The sequence below is a fragment of the Tachysurus fulvidraco genome, chromosome 1 (assembly GCF_022655615.1).
Source record: "Tachysurus fulvidraco isolate hzauxx_2018 chromosome 1, HZAU_PFXX_2.0, whole genome shotgun sequence".
In the NCBI taxonomy this organism is placed as follows: Eukaryota; Metazoa; Chordata; class Actinopteri; order Siluriformes; family Bagridae; genus Tachysurus; species Tachysurus fulvidraco.
Window position 1 is genome coordinate 29276854 of NC_062518.1, and position 24620 is coordinate 29301473.

Below are 24620 nucleotides of genomic sequence, written 5' to 3' on the forward strand. Positions count from 1 at the left end.
GAGACCCAAGACCCAAGACTTACAGTATATCTATTATCTCTAGATTCCTCATCATAAACAGTCTGAGAACTGGCCATCCTGTTCTCTTTAAAAAAATACCTAACGGCAAGCTGTCTAATGCGTCTGATTACACGACATACTGAAGTGCATGCAGCCTTTTGTACAAAGCAAAGCTTTGAAGCTGAAATTACAATAATTTGAATAATGCTAAAGTACTTGCTCTGTGTAAGTCTGTTTTCAAAAGATTTCATTGTGTTGTGTTGATTTCCCAGGGTAAATAATTACAGAGCAAAAACGCATTCTTTCTTGATAGTCTAAAGATCATCCCTACACACACACACACACACACACACACACACACACACACACACACACACACACACACACACACACACACACACATGATTTCAAATGCATTCACAGAAAGATTACCCAGAAACCACCATGCACATACACAGGGCAGAAAATAAATCACAGAATTGATAAAATACAGTTGATTAGACATGCTGAATGTGATTAGGTTAGCGTGCAGCCATTCCCAAGTGTTTGCAGGTTCTACAAAAGTCTACACCACTTTTGTAGAAATCTGTCCAAGATGCAAATGTTGCAGCAAACTCATTGTCTCGTTGGCAAATCTGTAGATGTGGGATAAGAATTTATTCAGCCAAACAGCTAAACCGACCACTTCCTTCCTCTGACCAATTTAGATCTGAGCAATGACCTCACTTGCTTTATATCCTGCAGTAAAATTACATTCTAACCTGCGGCATCACTCGTCGTTGAGTCGAGCACGTAAAACACTACCGATCCTGGTCACATTTTCCATTCAGCCTGATTCTTCACAGACATCATTCTACACCGAAGTGAAGCCAAAAACCATCCATCTCATTCCACCTTGAATTGCAACAACTTTAGAACTGGCAATAAGCACTGGCATTATCTCGGCTAAAAACTAACGCCAAACAATATAATATGTTATTATGTGATATAATCACATGCTGGAAATCTTTCTGGTTTTTTTTTTTTCTTCTTTTTTTTTCTTCAAATAACAGAAAATCTAACTGCAAGTATTTTCTCAGGATCGGATGCATTCTCACAGCAAAAGTGAGAAGAAATTACTCCTGAAATATCCGCTCAAAACTTTCTAAGCTTTATATCTTTGCATCTCAAAATGATCTTAACTTTATATCTCCAACATTTCAATTTAATACATTTTTTAACAACTTAAAGAGACTTGCAATTTGGCTTTCAATGGACTAACTACACTATATTTAACCTCGCTCATATATAGTAACTGGCTTGCACTAACAAAGGGTTGGGCTTAGCACTAATCCCCAACCCTGGCCTCAGACTCTAAATAAAATTGTTTTTTTCTTTAACCCTTTAACATAGTTTACTCTTTGTGCCCCAAAATGACATTCAGATTGTTCCTCACTGAAGGCATAAGTTGCATCTTGGAAATAAAGCGGAATTCAGAGGTATTAATAATTAATTAGATCAGTAGTGCAGGAAATAATGTTAGAATCTGAACTAAGCCAAAAGCAGGAAGATCATGCAAGGAGGGAAAAAGACTGGATTGATGGGTGGGAAAACGCACAGTAGTTTCTTCTCGCCCTCCATAATGGGAGTAAGAGCTCCAGTGTGCATAGGCTCTTTAGGCGGTGCTGGAGAACTGGAAGTTGGAGTCTGAGGAGCTGAGCCATGGCTTTCTTCGCTGCTTTTGCTGTGTTGTTTTTGGAGGCTTTTGATCGTTGTGGGCTGGATTGTCTCTTCCATTTTATACTGCCAGCTTTTTTCCTTCTCTTCGTTGTCTTCCTCCTGACTTTCCTGCTGGGCTTTGTGCAGTGCCTTGTCCATGAGAGAGACGCCTTCGGGAAGTGCATCCTCCAGAGAAAGACTCTTGGAGGCCCTGGTGAGGGCCAAAGGCGTCCTCTCAGGCTCAGGGATCCAGGGTTCTGTTTGTGTGGCTTTTTCACTAGTGCCTGTTTTCAAGCTGGGGATAGAGAGAGCTCTACTACTCTCTCCATTTTCAGCTGAGTTTGAGACATGGCTGAAGACACACACACACACACAATCAAGATAAATACAAGCAATAAACCATTTTGTATTTTGCACTGAAGATCATCTCTCCTGAGGGGAGTAGCCCTAGCATTTGATTGAGACCTAAAGTCATTTTTTAAATAGAAAACTGAGTATCACTGCAAAAACAAAAGCAAACAAAACAAACAAACAAACAAAAAAACGACTAAGTAGTCATAATAAGTTAATTGTGTTACAGTAGCTTATATAAACCTCCAAATCCTCCACCTGAAGAGAAATATAATTCAGGTAAACCACTTAAAAGAAGCTGTTTAACTATTTTCCTTACATGCAACACTGACTGCTACACCAAATAAAAGGACCATGATGAAGTCTTAATGTTCTTACAAACCAAGCGATTCTGAAACAGAAATTGTCCCAATGTCAGTGTGTGCCAAATACTGTTGTATTCATTCTTTGTTGTGCTAAACATTTGGGTGGGAAGACTGCATTTCTCACAAATTGAGGAACTTGTATCTCCAGGGAGGCATTACAGAAAGAAGCTTTGTCACATCCCGTCTGTAGATCAGCCGAAATATGCAAAGCCATTTGTGTCTTTTCTAATGAATATACTGTACATGTAAAATTAGTGGTCTTGACTTTAAAGTTTAATCTGCGTTTGAAAGAATAATGATTAAGATCATGAAGAAAAACAAAGAGAAGAGTTCTTCTGATATGGTTTAAAAGGTACACAGATGCCCCTTCGCTGATACCTGTCAGATGTGTGGTGCAGTCCATCCAGAGAACTGGTGGAGTGTCTGTAGGGTTTGGAGAAGCCGTCAACGGAAAACGACTGACTCAACACCCGAGCTGCACCCGGGTTCACTGTAGGAATAAACACACACGCTTTATATTATCTATACGTGACATTTGAATTAAATTTGTAACAATAATGTAAAATTTAAAGAAACATCACTTATAAAAAAATGTCACACACACACACAAGAAAGCTCTTACTTGCAATTAGCTGCTGCTTCAGTAGTGGGATCTGTTGGTCATGGAGGCGGAGCTTACGCAGTGCGTCGGCCAATGAGGACTTGAGCAATGTGATCTCATCTTCCTGTGCCTGAAGCCTCACTTCCATAAGTGAGAGCCTGTCTGGAAACTCTGTGCTGCTTCCAGCCGACACATCATCTGCACGCGAGCGCACACACACACACACACACACACACACACACACACACACACACACACACACACACACACACACACACACACACAGATAATCAGCACCTGGTCACGTTAAATCATTGTTATGATCGTTATATAACTTTCAGAGAACACGGGCCTAGTGATACTTTAATAATAATTCAGTGCTCTATGGTGGTATTTGTAGTACGCCAGGCACAGAACAATAAACATGACAAAATACAGCCAAACAGAACACTGCTAATATCATTAACCTCAATACAGACAGGACACACCATCTGTAGAGAATTACAGACGATGCAATGAAAATGTTAGACCACAAAAGCAAAGTTACAGCTGATTCATGCATCACACCCTTTTTGCGTATGTCAGGAAAGCAGAAACAGAATTGAGCCGTGTTTAACTTTGTCCCACTAAGATGTGCATGAAGGAATATGTATGAACAATTAGTCTGGTATCAAGAAACAGTCATATTACGTATCTAGGCTACCAATTTTTCACTCAGTTACAGAGCAGACAGACAGGTTTAAATAATGGTCACCATTTTGTTTTTTAAAAAAACCACTCATCCAACAACCAGAGAAATAAAAACTCCTACTGACCTTCACAAAATGATTTCTGTGTGATATAATTGGTTTATTAAGATTGGTGTGGAAGAACTCGAGAGTCCTGAACCTTGAGCACCAGCCATCAGCGTCTCACTAATCTCGCTAATGCTCTTTTGGCTGAATGAGCACGAATCAATACAGGAACACTCCAAAATCTTGTAGAACACTTCCTCTGAAGTGAGAAGTCTCAAGTAATTATACCAGCAAAACTGGACTAAATCTCCATGTCCATGGGTTTTTTTGAATGGAAACATGCAGGTATGATAGTCAAGATAGTCTACAAACTTGTAGCCATATAGCAACAGCATGTTTTTCACATGAAAACATGACATTAATATAATTTCATCAGTTTACTTTTTAATACTTGACTACATTTTAAAGTAGCTTTTTTTTGTTTCACTTGAGTACATTATCGGCTGGATACAATAATTTTACACATGTAAATTTTACACACGTAAATTGGGCACATTTCCCACTTGATTTACTTTACTTCAGCTCTTGATAAATATTCCTTTTCCATTTTCTTTATTTGCCAATTCGCAGCAACTTTTTTTTTAATAGACTTTATTCAACTACAAACATTTAAGGCATATTTAACAATCATAAATCAGTGTTTCGTGTTGATACAGCATTCTAATTCGCACCAACTAACCATCTCTCTTGCTCTCAAGGCACAGCTACCAACCAACTTTGTAGCTAGTCACCACATTCTCCCACTCACCACAATCTCCCACTCAGACAGTATGCCCAGTTTCGCTCTCTTGTACTCCTGGCAATGGACGCTGTGTCAATGTTTGGATTTAAACTTGCTTTTTTTTTACTCTGCTTTTTTCTTCATCGACTTTTGTAGCCAACGGGAGTTGTGAGTTGAATAAATGACAATAAAAATGAGTGCACTCCTCTCACAAATTTAAGATTTCTATTTGGTTACAGTAGCCTTATATGTTTGTACCTCTTGTACAGCAGGTACTTGTTTTATCTGGTTGAAAATAAGATGTACTCTCTGCTAATCAGTTATTGAAAGCTTTTTTTAGCCAACTAGCCATCTCCAAAAATCTGTCCTGAGCTTACAATTCATAAACCACATCGACTATCCAACTCTCCAGTGTCTCTTATTACCATTAACAGCCACGGAAATGGGAAACAATCTTTTATTAATAATTCCAGTTCGTTAAAATGCTGCCTCTGTGAACAAATTTCAGAACGCTTTGTTCAAATTGCTTCTTAATTGTTAGCTAGTATTAGTTAGCTAGTAAGTTTATCAGATCTGTGAATGAAAAAAAAAAGAAAAAAAAAAAAACGGTCCACTGACTATTCAAAACTAGCTGGACAAAAGAGAAAAAAACAACCAATACTGAATCTTAAAATCTTACTATGTGTATTTAATATGGATTTATTACAGTACACTGATTAGAGCTTTATTTCTACAGGTACATCATTTCATCTATATGTTCACTATATTCCAATTATAAACATATCACACATGAACTACATATTTACTATTTGAATTTTCTTTAATAAATGCCCGAGTTACCAAGAAAAACAAGCTGTGGCAAAACACTCCAGAGAAAATTACAAATACCAAGCCCAACTTTTTTTTTTTTTTTTACAGGTGTGGTGTCATAATCATATAAATGAACTAACTAAAATGTCCTCTACACTCATTACACTGCTTTCCTAAATCCCATATAAACTGCTACACTCGACATGTCCACCCTCTAACAGATTCGTTCCACAGACGTTTCTATTGTCCTCTAGCCTTGTATTGACAGAACGTTGGCAGGACTGACTGATGAGTCTGTTAGAGAGGTGAATAGAGAGAAGGACAGACATGTTTTACCAGAATGTTTCTAAACTAAAATCATGTTTGAATTTCAGTTCAATTTCAGTTCAATTTCCTGGTATTTATGAGCTGAGACACAAAACCAGTTTCTGGACCAGAAGCACGGCTGCCTTTTATTCACAAAAGGCTCTTTGAAAATGTGGGAGGCTTGACACATGAAATTCTTCAATTTATTACAATAAGCAGCTGACGTACACGATTACAAAAGCTGAAGTCGGTTTAAAAACCACTAATACAACCTAAATGATCTTTTCATGTCCACGTTTCTGACCGTATTTAGGACCACAACATTAAAAGGGGATTAGAGTATTTAACCAAAAGCCTTTGAAGAGGTTGTCATAAATGGAAAGTTGGTCAACTTGGACTGAACTTCTGAATCTCCTACCCTAAAACCTATAAAAAGAAAGCTTATGACTTTCTTTAAAAATCTGTTTTATAACTAGTAGCAGGTCTAAAGAGTGGAAACAAATGGCGTTCTCATGGATCACTGAAGCTGAACCAGAATATATACTTGCAAATGACACCTCATGCACCTCATGCATGTCAAAGCACCGAGAAAACTTTCTCTTAATTGCAATATAAGGTTTACAAGTAATTTTAAAGTAATAATAAATAAAAAATGAAATACATATAAATGTAAGCACAATGCGTTGACTCTCAGTGACATTTACTGTACGACTCAAAGCATGTCATCGGCTAACGTTGCAGTTAGCGTGTTATTGCTTTAAAGAAGCATTACAATGCATTGTTAAAAGACAACGAAATCATGTGCAATGCCAGCATACAAAAAAGCGCGTTGATTCATAACTGCTACTTTCTGCTATGATTTACAAGGCTGACTAACTTTGCAAAGTGTCTGGAATGTTTCAGAAACAGAAGTGGCCAAGAACCACATACTTTCACAAAAAGGGGAAATCTGACTGACATGGATGATGACCAAACAGCAAACCCTTTACTGTTTGTATATAATATGAATTTGCTGCAGTTACTGGAGCTTAATTTCGACAGATACATTATTTCACCTTCCAGTTACAACCACAGCAACTACATATTTACTGACCTCATAAAAAAAAACATGTCCAGACCACCGATAGATGTGGCCAATAACTGCATACATTTACAGCACACAGAAAGGGGAATTTTGACTGACAGATTACCAAACAGACCTTTAAGTGTTTACACATTTAGTAAACACTCAAATTCATCTGGTCTACTCAATACAAACAGCTTTAAACATAAGTTTTAAAGACAGGATTTTGCCAGCTTGCTTTCTTACTGAAACCAGGTGCTAAGAAAGTCAGTCAGATTGCATTCTTTAAGATTATAAAGGTTGTATCCAGCATAGTGTACAAAACTGTAAGGCTGTGAATTGTGTACACTTTGGTCAAATATATTATAATAATCTTAAGGGTAATAATAATAATAGTAATAATTAATTGTTCGTGCAGGTAGGTTATAACCAAATATGTCATTTACAAAGAAACCTTGTAATGGGAGATTTAGCCTACTTCTGCTTCTGTGAAAAAAACCCAAATTGAGAAGCGGGGACATTTTTGGCCGATAAAAGAAATAAGATATGTGCGTGCATACAATTACGTTCCATCAGTGGTCACTTAAAAAGGAACCATAAAAAACACGAACAAAGTAGTTGTCCTATTTAATGCACCCTCCTTCTTTCATTGGGACAAAAGTGTAGCTGATTCAACCGTTATAATGGATGAAAGCAAAATGACAAAAGAAACACAAAGATACACACACACACACACAAGAGCTCCTGATGCAAGTTGTCTCATGATCATCTCCCATAAAAATAAAAGTTAAGCACATGCTTTCTGGAAGTCAGTTTAATAACCTTTAATAAAAGGTTTACAATTTAGTTGCTGGATGTTTCTCAAACCATAATGATGCACTGGTTCACAGATTTACTTCTCTGTTCCTGTTTACTGTTGTTTACAGCTCAGTTACTGAATTCTCATTTTGTCATTATTGAATATTTATTCCTTTTACTAATAGTCACATGACCACTAAATTTAATGTTAGATCAGGTTTTCGAGTTGAAGCATTCCCAACGTTAGCCATTACATTTTAAAAAAGGTGACCAACTCCTTTAAGAGGCATGGATCCAGCCAAGTAAGTGCACTTCTAGGCACATCGGGAACCAATTAGCAATTTGTCTTCATCTGGCTCCTCTTTTCGTCCTCTCTTATTTGGTCGCTGATGAGTTCCTGACATGTGTACGGTCACATGACATTCCCATGAAAAAGACTGAACCAGGAATTTTCTCTGGCCTTCTCTTTCAGTCCCTATCATTCTCCATTCCATCCTCCTACGTGTGTATACTGCAAACACTGCAATATACTGTAAAAGGGTGCAGAGTGATGAACTATTTGGATCTAATATCAGAGTGGATGTGCGCATTCAGCCCACATACCCTGCATTTCCAAGTTTGACGTTTGATGCACAAAAACCTTTTAAAAAAAAACCTTAGGAAACAAGTTTCAAAATGGCAGTAACAACAAACAGTGGAAAGAAAATATTACCAAGGATTCCTGTCAAACAACAATAAAAAAAAAGATAAAATGACCAGATTTACAGTCTTGATTTCAGTGGAATCAGTGTTACAGGGGCTCATTCCAGGCTGAAAGATAAATAAGATTAGCTGATGAGTGATAGCTCTGGAATGTGAGAAGCAAAGCCACATACTATGTCACGCTTTTTCGGAATATCTCTTTTCATTACTGTGTCCGGTCACTCGAGGTCTTCCAAATAAATGCTGCTTTGTTGTTGGAAACTTGTTTCTTGTCTGAACAACAACTTTTCTGGCATTAAAGCACTTCTGGTTGATTGAACGGGTTACATCATTGCTGCAGATTTATACTCACATGACAATCTTGTTTATCAAGTTGGCAAAGATTAATTCGTTAATACTTTAAAAAACTACACGTCCACACGGGGAGCAGCCTAGATAGGTTTGCACAGGCTAGTTACCATAAAATAATTATGGATTTGCATGCATTTCATTGGCATTATTTAAAATCTGTGAATTCAGTAGAACACTGGAAAATAGGTAGCATGACCTTTCTTACTGGGGAAAAATAAACAAGTTGTAAGTCGTGGTGTGTATTTAAATGTCGTTCGATGTGACGTCTGAACCCAACGGCATCACTGAGCTCCCGAGCATGAATAATCAATGTTAATTCTCACTAGATGAGTTCATCTATACTGTTTTTAAAACAGCTAACATTTTTAAATGAGAATGTTATAGACTGTCCATTGTTCTAAAAAGGAATCGAGAAGTGGGAAATGATGTGGTTTTAGGCAACATTGATTCCCTACTTACAAGCAGTTAACGGTTTAACAATTTCCAATAATACTGTTATGCTATTGTACAGTTAAACTGCCAGACTGTTGGGTCTACACTTACATTTCTCACTTCTGTATCTTTAGAATGTAGTTACAGAATAATTACTAACAGTTACAGAATATTACTAGCAATTAACTGAGTAATAAACAAGAATGGTAAAGCAGAAGTAATGAAACACATGGACACTGCATGCTCAGCAATATTCAGATTCCAGATTAAATTCCATCTGATGTGGAAGAATGGCTTAATGTACTACTGCGTATAGAGTACGATCACATACACGTTCTGATGCTGTTTTTCTATGTTCCATAAGTAACCTGTATTTCTTTTTTCAGGTTTTGTGATAACAAGGCTATAATTCTGCTCACAATCTGTGACAAACAAATTTAATCCCTATTCAGACAGGATTAATTTACATGGGGAGGCAATTTCATTTATATCCAGATCACCAATTCTTGTGTTGTTCCTCCCATGAGAGAATTCCATCCTAAATTATATTTTCAACAAATTTTATTCCTCTAGTTAAGAGATAAACGTACACCACATGACCAATGGCATGTAAACACCTCACTATCAAACCCATATTTTCTTTTTAAACATCCCTCAATAAACATGTGCATGGTAATATGGACTTGTTCATCTGAAAGGCTTTCCAGAGATTTTGAAACATGGATGTGTGGATTTGCCAAATGCATAGAAGGCCAGACTCACAACCAGGATTCCACTTTATTCTAAAGGTGTTTACTGGGTTGAAGGTCAGACTTCTCTACAGGCTACTCAAGTTCTTCAACCCCAACTTTGTCAAATCATGTCGTTAGGAACCTCACGTTGTGCTTAGGGGAATTGTTGTGCTTGAACAGGTTGGACTTCATAGTTTTAGTTAAGGGGAAATTTTACAGAGACATTCTTGACAATCGTGTATCTTTGACATTGTGGCAACAGTTTGGTTAAGACCCTAATGCGGGTGTGATGGTCAGGTGTCTCATGCTTGTGTCCATAATGTGTGCTTGATTATGCAGGCAGATGATGGCTCGGGCGTTCATGGAAAAATGTTTTTTGTTTTTTTTTTACACAACATAGTACATATTCAAATGGGTGATGCAATATCTTTAGAATGCAAGTTGTTCTAGGTTAAATAACTTCGTCTATGTAGGCCTATACTATGTTCACTGCGAGAAGGAAAAAGGAAATGATGTAACTCAAAAGAAAGGGCCTCAACCCTACAGCAAGCTAAAACAGGCCGGTTTAATGACAACTATTACTTTACATTCAAATATGTGGTGCAATATCATGAATGTAGTTTCCCTGAATAAATAGTAATTGAAATAAAATGTAACATTTAATGCAACCTAACGCATAGGTAAAGGAACTGTAAATAATGATGTTTAATAAAGAAAAAACTAAATCAGTAATCTGAAAATTGTGTCAGTGCTTTGCGACAGTCCATAGTATTTGAGAGGCTTTATGATATTTTTTCTCAGCAATATGATAAGTCACACTGTTTACAGCTGCTATAGTATAAACAATTAAGCAGGGACTAAGTTGTCTCATAGACATTACTCAACATTAAATTTAACGATAAGTTGAAAAAACCCCACAATGTGACATTTACTAGTAAATTACAAATGTGTTGTTGTCAAATCACTGTGGTATAAGAGGACTGAAACACCTCAGGATGTAATGATATAAGACAATGCGGGTAAGGGTAAGTCTGTGTTAAATGAAGCTGCATCACACCACGCATTGTGGATTATTTTCCTATAAAGTATGCACAGTATTTTGTTATCTCATCTCATCTCACTTTAAGCAGTTTTTTAAGCAGTTTAAAGCCCTTACACTCTCAGTTTTTTCTTACGCTCCCAATTTATTTAATCACACACAGCATATTCTGCCTTAGCTAGAAGAGCTGCTTATGACTCCTGTGCTTTAGTAAAGATGCTGTCCTGATGCTGGACACAGACGTGAGTGTTAAAGGCTGAAAGAACCCCAAACAACCCAAACCTGTTGAATCAATCTTCGAGGAACTAGATAGTTGTACTCAACTAATGAGTAATAACTGTGCATTTCTCTCCGTCAGGCCGCCCACCCTCAGCTGCTGTATTTCCTGTCAGTCTCCAAAACCTGCACTCTGCTGTCTGTCCTTGCACTTTCATTCTCTTGCACACATGGTACAAAAGGTATACACCAGTTCTTACCTCTCATTATGATACAGCATGACATGTTGCTCTGAATCATACACAGCTACTTTGTGGCTTTGAAATGCTACAGTTTGTCTGATGGACAGCGCAGATGCAGACATCAGTCAAACAATTTATTTATTATTATATTTATTATTTACTTGTTTTTTTTCTTTCTGATTTTTATCATGTTCATGATTCATATGTTGTGAAGTAAATTTACACACAAAGTAAGGAATATAACTGAGTCTTGTCTAAAAAAAAGGCCATTTTTTAAGGTGCGTTATATTAGACGTATTATATAGTAGCAAGCATAATATTTGAAAGCATAGTGGTATATAACCGATAAGATCAAAAATAAGATATAAAAATAATTTAAGAACAATAAACAAAAAACAAACAAACAAACAAACAAATAAATAAATAATGTAATATACATCAAAACAAGAACAAAATGTGTTTAAAGTCTTGGATACATGCACTACAGTATAAAACACCACCATTCTTGATATACCTACACATTTATGCATAAACTAATAGAGAACAGAAAAAGAGAAAAAGTCTTTCTGAAGCTGATAATACTGTTGCTCTAAACATTGGCTGCAGTAATAAGAGAAGTTCCAATCATTTCTTTATATGTCTCTGCACAAAAATAGAGCCTGATGACTAAATCCTTGAGTCCATCTGTCTTCTTTCAACTACATATTTGAATCTGACAGCAATTTTGGAAAGTTGGTCGATTTCATAACTTGTGGTGGAATATTAGTCATAAACAAGGTTTCTTCCTTTTTCTTCTTCTTCTTGCCCTTTAGTTTTCACCCATGTTCTCTTTTGTTCATCCAGGTGTCACGAGTTTCACGTCGTTGCAGAACGCATCGCTAGAAGTTAAGCCACTGCAGTGATCTGACGTTCAAATCGAAATTGAGTAGCTTGGTCAGTATCACCATATGTTTAAGGCCAATCAGGCTGAACTGACTGCATGTGCATATATAAAGTGGGGTCCAAAACTCTGACACCACATTAAAAATCTGTGACTATTTTTTAACATTGAAATATTTTGAAATATTTTAGACAAAGAAAGTAAATGTTTCATATATTGAATGATTAATATTCAAGATTCTGCACTATTTCTAGGTGACTATTTAAATGGAGTACTGACAAAAGGTCAGACTTTACTCGTGCCTAATCTTTTCTATTAAAGCAAGTGATCAGATGACACTCAGATGACTATTTTGATGCAGTTGTTGTCAATAATTTAACAGAAAAAACTGCAAATTAGAAGCATTTCCACAAAAAAAAAAGCTGAGCAATCTGACTGTGGACACGAATACTACTTGCTTGCTACACATGGAACATATGGAGGATGTTTTGCTTAGACGAACAAAAAGTTCGATTTAAAGAACAGCATATGCTGACTGGACCAAAGTGCTCCTTGTTATGTGAGTGCCAACACTAAATCTTGCTCCACGCAGGCACGTAACTGTGGATCGAATTACATGTAACATACATATAAATCAAGATGGCATACAGACCACCCAGTTTAACATGCACAAATAAACAGCTCATTGGAATGTGCAATCAGAATGAATTCATTCAAACTGATGAAATCTTTCCAAGTAAATATAGCCGGTGAAAAAGGAGATTTGTGTAAAAGTCCTGGTGTAGCAGGCAGGGTGTGTTTAAGACAATGTATACACAACTTTTCTAGGAATATATCGTAATAGAAATGAAGCTATTGTCTTGAAATAATATTGCAATTCGTTTTCTAGATAACACAAACACACCAATGACTTAATAAGGTTTGTGTAAGATTCGTCAGAATCCTCACAACACACACACATTCACACACAAACAAACACAGTGATTACTAGGTACACTGATTACAGCTTTCTACAGTACCAGTTGTGCAAAGGCTATATAGGAATATTTCAACAATGATTGATAATGATTGACAGATTGTTTGTGAAGCCTTACTGATGATTTCTCAATGTCTTCTTCCTTCACCTTTAAACCTCAGAATTGTCTCACATGAAAAAATCATCACACAGTTATTAAATTTTGTTTCATTTTTTTTGTAAAATTTTGTGTATATAGTATTTGTGGTATATTAGTGGATTGGAGGTTGTTATTATGTTATTTTTATAGCCTTTTTGTGAATGTGCTGCTAACATTATTGTTTCTGTTCCGGACTATTAGTAAACCATAAATTACCATCATATGTATTGTATATCCTATAAAAGTATTCATTATACTTTGCCATTTCAACCAGCCTAACATTTAATCCAGACCGTGTCAAAAATCCACATTTAGAGTATTTACAGTACATACAGGAAAAACTGGCACGAATTAACACTTCATCAGAAGTACACGGTTAAAACTAGAACTTCCAGTAGATGCCTGAGGCTTTTCTCCATGTGCTCTTTATTGTTACCCAAATCACTACAGCTCAAGAGGTTTATAAGGCCGTAAACATAAAGGTAAATACGCTGGTACCACATAATGGTCCGAATAGCATATCTCTTCAGTATTACATATATCATTTGTAAACACCAAGTAAAGTAAGCACAGAGTGTCTAGAGCTGATGGTAAGTCACAGATTGAGTGACAGATTTGGAGGTAGAAATGCCTTGATTATACTTGTTTAGAGGAAAATGGTCAGATTGGTTCAAGCAGCCAGTAAAGATATACGGTATTAACTCATATAATCACTCTGTACAGCTGTGGTGGGCAGAAAAGCATCTCAGCATGCACAAAACATCAAGCCTTGACAGGTTATACTTCTGCCTGCCAGGAACAAGAATCTGAGGCAGTCAGGGGTACAGAAACACTGAAAAATAAATCACCTGGTCTTTTTCCAATACAGCTTGTTATTCTACTGACATTACATAACTCTGTCTCTGTCTTGAAGACTCACCAGAGAAGGAACCTGTATGTTACAAAAAGCAGGCAGCAGAGACTATGTCAATGAATGTTAACTAAGCCGCCCTTTACAGAAAGCATCACCAAACTAACAAGTACATGAAACTGTAAAATGTATTCCTCTATCAGGAAGTAAATGCTAAGACCTAGGAATTTCATGTTGTTTCCCATATTGTACTAAGCCTTACAGCATGGCAAAATTACCAGAAAGTACTAAATACTTTATAGTTGTAAACTAAAGTGTACTAAACTACACGAATAGTTGTTAACTAATTTCCATAAAACATCATTGTCATCGTAGCAGGGTTAATAATGACGTGTAATAAATCACACATTATTAAAGGTGTTGCCAAATTCCTGGTCCTCTCCCACCCCATCACTCCCCATTAAACCTCTGAATATGACCTATAACTTATAACAGGATAGGACTTTCACATTATACATCAATACTGATTCATTTCTACAGTTGAAAACTTGAAGATCTGAACATATTTCCAGTGTAACATGAAAAAAAGTATACACTCCTCCATAATTAAGAGCTGAATGGACTTTATTTCCTTTTTCAAGTGAAACATTGCATTCCTGCCCTGAATGGTGTTATGTAGCTTCCAGTAACAACACGAATAGCTAGTGTCTAGTTTCATTTCAACTGAGCAAACTAGTGCAGACTGTCATTCAAATAAATGAATAATAAATAAATAAAAGAAGCATAAAACATACAGCCAGGGGACTGAGTGTCTCATGACTAGTCTGACCTCTCATCTGTGTTACTTTCACAGATTTTACCAGTCACTACGTAGTAGTGCGAAAGTGTCAGTCGAGACAAATCACACGAGTCGAGAAGAGACGCATAACAGAGTGGATCTGACACTTACCCAGACTGTTTGTTGATCCATCCATGTTTTAATCTTATCTTCTTTAAACCTTTATGAAACAGCGCATTGTCGCATGTGAGGAATCCACTCGAGTCATGTTGTATTTTTGTGTGTGAGAAAATAAACTGTACTCAGCAGCAACACCCAGGGAAAAGACACGTGTGTGTGTGTGTGTGAGAGAGAGAGAGAGAGAGAGTGTGTGTGTGTGTGTGTGTGTGTGTGTGTGTGTGTGTGTGTGTGTGTGTGTGTGTGCGCGCGCGCGCGCGTGTGTATGTGTGTGTGTGCGACCGACTGAAAATTCAATTCCAGTCCAAAACCACACATAGGCAGGAAATGCGGCGGAAGGCAAGTGCACATAAAACTGCAGTAGGTGTGGAGGGATTTCATGTTGCAAAACTCCTTTATGCTTCTTATGAAACTTTTTATTTCCATGGAAAGGCGGTTTTGCGTTAGCAAAATTACTATACAGGCTCTTACAATGCGGTTGTTTCAATTCTTACGAAAAAGGGTGATACGAATTTCCAACACACACACACACACACACACACACACACACACACACACACACACACACACACACACACACACACACAGAGTGAGAGAAAGAGAGTCCAGTAGAGTTTATTTCACGCATGAAATCTGAAAAAAAAAAGTTTATGTTTCGATTCGCCACCTTGTGGCAAAGCCGCTGAAGCCATGATGTTATTGTGAGGAACCAAAAGCCAAGCGGAACCAACCAGGGTGCAAATGTTTCTGAATGTTTAGGGGAAACCCGAACGCTGACGGACCTGGAAATCATCCTACCGGTGTGTTCAGATTGAAGGAGATTTGACTGATATGAAGCTAAATGCTAAATGCTGGGATTCTTCTTTTGACTGCCAATTCCTAAATAAAGGGGAGTCACTCCAAACTAAACAGCGAGGAATATTGTAATTGGGAATAGCCATGGTAAGGAAACACACACTGTTACTGCTCCGGGTGTGTGTTCACTGCTGTGTGTGTGCACTTTGGATGGGTCAAATGCAGAGAATAAATTCTGAGTATGGCTCACTATACTTAGCCGTATGTCACGTCACTTTTTATATTATATAGAGTGTGTGTGTGCCCTGCGATGGGTTGGCACTCCGTCCAGGGTGTATCCTGCCTTGATGCCCGATGACACCTGAGAGGCAGTTCGGATAAAGCGGGAGAAAATGAATGAATGAATGTTGCTTGGACTCTCAGGTTGGAGCCCAAATGTTAGTGTATCATAATAAAAGTAAAATATCTACTACACCATGTGTCAACATTTGGGTTCAGCCTAAAGTTTTCTAATCTTTGTAATATTTCCCCTTACATAAGGTGTATATAGGGATGGATATATAGATATATAGTATTTTAAAGTTCATCTTTTTGTTTAAATAATTTTAAACTTTAATTGTATATATTCACTTATTTATTTGTATTATTTATTTTATTCTTTATTTAATTTTTGTATTATTTTTATTTATTTATTATTATTATTATACATTTATTTCTTTTTCTCTCTTCTGTTTTCACACTTCTGTAAAGCCGCTTTGAGACAAATTGTTTAAAAAAAAAGCAATACAAATAAATTGAATTGAATATTCAGTGTCTTAATGAACACATTTTATACAATGTGTACTAATAAATACTAAAGTTACCTTATGCTGTTATTTTGCCTTTACTGTGACAAACCGGTCATTTTTTTTTTCCATTAAGGCCAGCAGGTTTCTCCTACAAATCTGTCACACTGGGTGCATCACGTCCACTGTTATTCCTGCCGTTACTCGACTGAGCCCAAGGCTCTGCTGTCATCGCGTAAGTGTTCAGTGTCTGATCATCAAATACTTGAAATAGCCACCTGTCCTTAAAGAGGTCTGTAAATAAGAATCCATTCGTTTGTTGATTTGTTTTTTGTTTTTTAAGGTGCCAAGGTGGATTCATAGCAGTTCAGCATTTTGCAAAAGTAAAGCAGACAGTACAAATCTTCAGGAAATAGTCGAACATGAGACTGAGAAAAAGTCCAAATCTTTAGTCACGCATGATGAGCTGTTTGAGCATGCAGCAAGAGACGCAAAGAGCAAAGCCAGTTTCAACCGAGTGCTGGACACCTTCAACAAGAAGGACATCCGACGGCGTGGGCATGTGGAGTTTATTTACGCTGCTCTGAAGAAAATGCCTGAATTTAAAGTGGAGCGAGACATCGCAGTCTACAACAAAATCTTGGATGTATTTCCAAAAGAAGTGTTTGTGCCACAAAACTTTATACAGAGGACGTTCAATCACTACCCCAGGCAACAGGAGTGTGGTGTACAGGTGCTGGAGCAGATGGAAAATTATGGTGAGTGTGTGTAGGCCTTAAACCAAAATGATATACACTTGGCTGCAGTCTGCACACTCAGACACACACTAATATACAGTTGCACTTAAAAGAAATTGTTAATCATTGCCATTTATTAGAACAATACGACTGATAATGCAAAATATTTTTTTCTTAATGATAGTGGTCACGTGAAGTCATAAATTATCACACAGTTATTTGACTCCTTTTTAAAACCTAATGATAACTGAAATCACCTTCACAACCCTGATACATTATAAACACACAGAGGTTTAAATGACTATAAGTGAAGTTTCCACACCTGTGACTCATTGTTATTGTAATCAGAATCATTATACATTAGTGTCTATAAATATTCAGAGAGTCTCTCAGTTCATGAGGTGAAGCACTGACTTGGCTAGATACTGCACCATGGGGAAGACAAAAGAACTGCCGATGGACCTGCATAATAAGGTTGTTGAACTTATAAAGCAGGAAAAGGATATAAAAAGATCTCAACACTTGACAATGCCAGTCAGTGCTGTTCATTCATTCATTCATTCATTTTCTACCGCTTATCCGAACTTCTCGGGTCACGGGAAGGATGTGCCTATCTCAGGCGTCATCGGGCATCGAGGCAGGATACACCCTGGACGGAGTGCCAACCCATCACAGGGCACACACACACTCTCATTCACTCACACACATACACACACACACACACACACTACGGACAATTTTCCAGAGATGCCAATCAACCTACCATGCATGATTTGGACCAGGAGAGGAAACCGGAGTACCCGGAGGAAACCCCCGAGGCACGGGGAGAACATGCAAACTCCACACACACAAGGTGGAGGTGGGAATCGAACCCCCAACCCTGGAGGTGGGAGGCAAATGTGCTAACCACTAAGCCACCATGCCCCCCTCAGTGCTGTTCAAACTCTGATAAAGAGGTGGAAAATAACAGGTTCTGTTGATACTAAGCCACAGTCAGATAGACCAAGAAAGATTTTACACACTACTGCCAGAAGAATTGTCTGGGACGCAAAGAAAAACCCACAAACGACTTTGAGAGAAATACAGGCTGCTCTGGAATAAAGTGGTGGTCTTTCAAGGAGCACAATAAGGAGGTATTTGAACACAAATGACCTGCATGGTCGAGTTGCCAGGAGAAAGTGTTACCATGCCACAAAAAGGCCCGCCTTCAGTATGCCAGAGAGAACCTAGACAAATGTTATGAGTATCTCTTCCAGTTTTTTAACTGTCTTTTTTCTTTCATTGCAACAGTGGTGTGAGTGTGTGTGAATGAATGAATGAATGAATGCAACACAGTGTTCTGTCTGGATCTTGTCTTTTTATTCATCCATACATCTATCTTCTGTTACTAAATTATTCTGCTCAGGGGTACAGTGAATGTAGAGCCTATAATGCTAACACTGCACAAGAAAAATGTTGATAGGACTCCAGTTTGTGTGTGTGTGGTGTGTGTGTGTGGTGTCTGTGTGTGTGTGTGTGTGCGGTGTTTGTGTGTGTGTGGTGTGTGTGTGGTGTGTCTGTGTGGTGTCTGTGTGTGTGTGGTGTCTGTGTGTGTGTGTGGTGTGTGTGTGTGTGCGGTGTCTGTGTGTGTGTGTGCGGTGTCTGTGTGTGTGTGTGCGGTGTCTGTGTGTGTGTGTGTGGTGTCTGTGTTTGTGTGTGTGTGTGGTGTCTGTGTGTGTGGTGTCTGTGTGTGTGGGTGCGGTGTCTGTGTTTGTGTGTGTGTGTGGTGTCTGTGTGGTGTGTGTTTGTGTGTGTGGTGCCTGTGTGTGTGGTGCCTGTGTGTGTGGTGCCTGTGTGTGTGGTGCCTGTGTGGTGTGTGGTGTCTGTGTGTGTGCGGTGTCTGTGTGTGTGCGGTGTCTGTGTTTGTGTGTGTGTGGTGTCTGTGTGGTGTGTGTGTGGTGTCTGTGTGGTGTGTGTGTGTGTCTGTGTGTGTGTGTGGTGTCTGTGTGTGTGTCTGTGTGTGTGTGTGTGTGTGTGTGTGTCTGTGTGTGTGTGGTGTCTGTGTGTGTGTGGTGTCTGTGTGTGTGTGGTGTGTGTGTGTGTGTGTGGTGTCTGTGGTGTCTGTGTGGTGTCTGTGTGTGTGTGTGGTGTCTGTGTGTGTGTGTGTGTGGTGTCTGTGTGTGTGTGTGGTGTGTGTGTGTGGTCTGTGTGTGTGTGTGTGTGTGTGTGTGTGTGTGGTGTCTGTGTGTGTGGTGTCTGTGTGTGTGTGTGTGTGTGTGTGGGGTGTGTATGTGTGTGTGTGATTTTCCTCACAACCCCATATCGGATAAGTGCTGCAGAAAATGGGTGGAATTATTTCATCACTGTTCCATAGCTATATAAAAGAAAAACATTGACTTGTATAATAAAGTTAAAATGTAACACAATTATTATGATGTGTTATGTGTTTGACTGCTCTGCTTTCATTAAACAATGTCTGACATTTATTTCTCTCATATTTAATTGCAGGCATTATGCCTAACATGGAAACTAAAGTCCTTCTGGTTCAGATCTTTGGCGAGAAGAGCCACCCAATGAGGAAGTACCAGCGGATCATGTACTGGTTTCCCAAATTTAAGAATCTAAATCCATTCCCAGTGCCTCACGAGCTCCCACAAGACCCAGTGGACCTTGCCCGTTTCAGCCTCACCCGCATCTCTAATGACCTGGATGCTAAAATTACAGTTTATCAGGTAAACACCAGGAGCTGCCAGGCTGTTAGTATCCCAGACTGTTTGTTACGAGCACGTGTCAAGATTTTAACACCTCGAATTAGCATTTTAGTATTTGAATGATACGATTTAAGTCATAAAAAATACCAAGAAAAAAAATATTTTGTAAATTCGAAGGAAAGATAAAGGGAAAGGGAACATTACAGCTGAACGTACTGCATGGAAAGATTTAAAGCCCCGATTGTAAAACTGGTTTTCCTGCTTTGTTGAGGCGAACGTCACTTTTAACTGCTCATTTTCCATCATCTGCTCTGTTCTCCTACAGCTTCCTTCCACACACATTACAGAGGCAGGAGAGGAGATCTCACTCCCGCACATCGTCGGTATGGAACTCGTGCATCAGGCCTTATTTCACTTAAAAGAAATCACCATTGTTTAGTACCAACATAGACAAACCTGCTTTGATACGTTGAGCAAAATCCACAAAAACAAGATGCAGCAATGATACAACACAATACATATATATAGTAAATAATAAATACAAAACTAGTCATATGTCGTTTAACTGCCGTTGGTTCCTGACACGTGGCGGAAGGCTGCAAAACTCACCGAATGTATCAGAAGTATTCATAGATTCGGTTGATCTAAATAGAGCGAAATTTATTTGAATAAATTCTTCTACAAAGCCGGGTAAAGAGCCGGTCTGACCAACACAGAAGTATAAAAAAATAATCATTAATAATATTAAATGAAGCATACAGTAAATCCTCAGCATTAGATTTGTTGTTTAATGTAAGATAATATAAACTCCCAGTATATCCTTATGGTCTCTGCCATCATTACAGGCATCCAGAGTCCAGAGCAGCGCGCTCTTCTTGCCAAGCACAACTCGGAGAGACCGGTGTTTGTGGAAGGCCCGTTTCCTCTGTGGCTCAGGAAGACCTGCGTACATTATTATCTGCTCAGAGCCGACTCTGTCCCCCCTGAGGATCAGGTACCGTATGAATAAATATTGTGTGAGAATTACATGTGCTTTGCCTATTAGGGACATTTCAGCCTTCTAATAATTGCAGAGACTCGAGTTCTATAAATACTGAATACGTCTCCTCACTGAAAGCTCGATCATGTCAACAGTTAGAGGGTTTACTCTTTAATATCTATTTATTACTGGGTTTTATTATTAGGATTAAGTTCAGCGACAGGGCTGATGATATAAACCTGTGACGTCTGTCACACTGTTATAGAACATTAATGACCACCTTATGACCAATCACAATGTTGTAGTATAATTGGTATTACTTTTTTTTTTTACCTATCTAGATAGAGGAGGCGCTCGATCCTGAGATGCTTGGTCCAGAGCAGAGCCTTTTCTATCCCCGGTATATTGACCTTGACCTTCAGAGAGACTTGGGAGATGATGACAGCTTTGATGTGGATGATGGTGAGCATGCACAAAAACATAAAGTGTAGATAAAGTTCTAAATGAACGCATCTGCATTCTGCCATAGAACATGAGGCTTTATTTGTAATCGTAGTTTAATATAACAAATACCTTCACTGAGCACTTTAATAGGAACACTGTATTAATACTACTGTACATAGCCTTTCTTTGCTCTCAGAAGAGCATCGTTTCCTCATAGCAGGATTCCACACCACGAAGGAAACATTCCTTTGAGAATGTTTTCATGATTGCATCACACAATTCTTGCAGATCTGTCAACTGTATTCAGATCCGGTGACTGGAAAACAACGCCGAAGACACTCATCGTGTCATGTTCATGAACCCAGACTTTTGCTTCGAGACATGGTGCATTATCATGCTAGAAGTAGACATTAGAAGATGAGTAAATTGAGGCCATGAAGGGATTCACATAGTCTGCAATGATACTCACGTATGCTGTCATTTAAGTGATGATTCATTTTAAGAGACCCAAAGAGTGCCAAGAAAACATTCCCCACCCCATCACACCACCTCCACCAGGACGGTGCACCAGTTCACCAGAACTGTTGAAACAAGGCAGATTGTATTCATTGACCCTACCGTCTGTTATCTTCAGCAGTAAGACTACGTTTTTCAATTACCAGTGAGTCTGTTCTTTCTGCAGACTTAGCTATTTGTTCTTGGCTGAAAAAAGTGGAACTCAGCGAGGACTTCTGCTGTTGTAACCCATCCACATTATGGTTTGATGTGTTATGCATTCTTGAGATACGTTTCTGCTCACCACAATTGAACAGTAATAGTGTTTCTACCTGTCCATTCATGGTTGCTCTCTTTCGTTAATAAGGCGTTTCAGTCTTCAGAACAGATTTTTCAAATTATTGCACCATTTTGAGAACATTTTTTATTGACTGTTGGGAATAAAAGTCCAAGGAGATTGGCAGTTAGAGAAATACCAACATTACCTAAAGCTGCTGGCTTCAGATTATTGCATGAATGAGAGTGTACAGTAGTTCCTGGAAATGTGCTCAGTGAATGTATACTTACTGTAAGATGCTCTTAACTCCACTGTGTATTTTTGTTTAGTAGAATATTATTATTAAGCGAATAAAAGAATCATAGACACTGGGGTGAGTGATATTTGATTTAATTTGTTCAGTCGTGGAAGGGGCGGTCTATGCCATGTGCATGACGGGACAAGGTGACCAGGCTACGCTAGCACAGTGGATCAGTGGATTGCAGGAGAACAACCCAATCTTAGGGAAGATTCCCACTGTGTTTCGTCTGGATTCTGGATTAAAAAAACTGCAGAAAGTTGAAGATATTCGCCATGATTCCAGACAAAATCAGTGCCCAGGAACTGAAGAGGAGCACATCATAGAGGAGGAAGTATTGCACTCACAGGGTATGAAGCGGTGACTAAGCAGCACCCAGTGAGGTGTGTTCCTGGAAATTAGTTAAGACCTAGACAACAACCTTGGGCTCTTGTTTGTCCTTTGAGTGACAAAATTCTGATAAACTTAGTTTAAAAAAAAATTGAAGATTTTTTAAAAGTATATTTAACTGAGACTGGTCTAAAGATTTCTTCAGCAGAGCCCTTGAAATAGACTGATCATACTGCATAATCATATTGCATAATGTTGTTTGTGTGAGTTTGCTAAATCTATTAATGCAATAAATAAACTATTTATACAGCTTTTCTGTTTATGGTAGTCTTTGGTGGAAACATGAACCACTAATGGATTGTTACCCAGTAGACTGAGCATCTCACTGAATTCTCTTAGCAGTTAAGATGATTTTCTTTTTGTCCACCACTTTGAACAAGAGATTTCTGAGAAATTTACGTTTCTCATTGAGTTACTTTGAGTTCTGCAGATCTAAGAATAGTGTGCAGTCAGATGCAAAATTAAATGAAAGTTAAATGTGCTGAAATTGGTTCTGGCTATGGATGATTAACAACAGATGTGAGACACTGAGAATATTATCATTTCAAAGCTGTATTACCGAAAGCAGATTGTTCTAAAGCAGCTTACTGTTCAAATAGCATTGTGATATATATTTTATATATATAAATCCATAAAAAAAATTGCACTGTAAAATTGCACTATATATATGTTAAACTTAAACACACAAACTTAACTTAAACACACGTATGTATATATAATATATATATATAATGTAGATATATAGATATATATATATAATGTAGATATATAGATATATATATATATGTAGATATATAGATATGTAGATATGTAGATATATAGATATGTAGATATATATATATGTAGATATATATAGATAGATATATAGATATATATATATAATGTAGATATATAGATATATATATATATGTAGATATATAGATATGTAGATATGTAGATATATAGATATGTAGATATATATATATGTAGATATATATAGATAGATAGATATTTATATAGATATTAGTTGTTTGGGGCAAGTCGTGGCCTAATGGTTAGTCGGGGTGGTCACGACTTGGGTGCCCTTGAGCAAGGCACCGACCCCTCCAACTGCTCCCCGGGCGCTGCATAAATGGCTGCCCACTGCTCCGGGTGTGTGTTCACGGTGTGTGTGTGTTCACTGCTGTGTTTGTGCACTTTGGATGGGTCAAATGCAGAGAACGAATTCTGAGTAGGGGTCAGTGTACTTAGCCGTACGTCACGTCACTTCATATACATGTATATATATAGAATTTCTAAACCTAATATACATTTATTTCCTACAGATTAAGATGGAAAATTCTCATTCCCATTACTCAGTCATTGCCATCCTTTACCTTTTCAAATGTTTTAGCCATGAATACATTCTCCACATTATCACACTATGTCCACCGGGAGTGCTGACAAGTGAGGTTGTGTCCATGGACACTTTGTGACTCTGTACAAATTATGATTCATCAGACATTTTCAGGGCCTCCATATGTCCAGTTTCGATGTGTCCGTGCCCTCAGGTTGGCTGACAGAAGTGGAACTCGTAGTGGTCGAGTAAAATTTCAACGAAATGTAACTTGTTAAACGTTTAACATAAAGCCACTAAACCTCCTGTAGAGCTTTTGAGTAATAATGAAATCAGCTTCTGTCATCTTCAGTCTTATTCCCTTCACCTCCAAAGTATATTTAAAGCCTTATGTT

The 24620-nt window shown here is 38.1% G+C and overlaps 2 protein-coding genes across 8 annotated transcripts in view; one reads left to right on the top strand and one right to left on the bottom strand.

Moving 5' to 3' along the window:
- Window positions 1-15225, bottom strand: part of eml3 (EMAP like 3) — a 33672-nt gene extending 18447 nt beyond the window's left edge. Inside the window, exons 1-5 of one of the 4 annotated variants that reach the window (XM_047811836.1) lie at window positions 15015-15225; window positions 3037-3213; window positions 2793-2904; window positions 2369-2440; window positions 1598-2050 (exon numbers count right to left, since the gene is read on the bottom strand). In XM_047811836.1, coding sequence (XP_047667792.1) covers window positions 1598-2050; window positions 2369-2440; window positions 2793-2904; window positions 3037-3213; window positions 15015-15039 — 839 coding nt within the window. In that variant the 5' untranslated portion in view covers window positions 15040-15225. Of the gene's footprint in view, window positions 1-1597; window positions 2051-2368; window positions 2441-2538; window positions 2586-2792; window positions 2905-3036; window positions 3214-15014 lie in introns of those variants that run through there. The other 3 variants (XM_027169142.2, XM_027169143.2, XM_047811842.1) reach the window with 3 other exon arrangements.
- Window positions 15226-15246: 21 nt separating this feature from the next.
- ecsit (ECSIT signaling integrator) lies at window positions 15247-23159 on the top strand. 4 transcript variants are annotated; one of them, XM_027169147.2, is made up of 9 exons: window positions 15251-15380; window positions 15780-15962; window positions 16737-16835; window positions 16944-17358; window positions 19825-20048; window positions 20353-20410; window positions 20873-21021; window positions 21348-21468; window positions 22625-23159. In XM_027169147.2, exons 2-9 carry the CDS (start codon window positions 15960-15962, stop codon window positions 22882-22884), a joined length of 1329 nt encoding a protein of 442 aa, XP_027024948.2. In that variant the 5' UTR covers window positions 15251-15380; window positions 15780-15959; the 3' UTR covers window positions 22885-23159. The 4 variants fall into 4 exon arrangements, with proteins under 4 accessions (XP_027024946.2, XP_027024948.2, XP_027024945.2 ...); XM_027169145.2 differs by lacking the exon at window positions 15780-15962 and having other exon boundaries at window positions 15247-15359; XM_027169144.2 differs by lacking the exon at window positions 15780-15962 and having other exon boundaries at window positions 15281-15380.
- Window positions 23160-24620: the final 1461 nt, after the last annotated feature.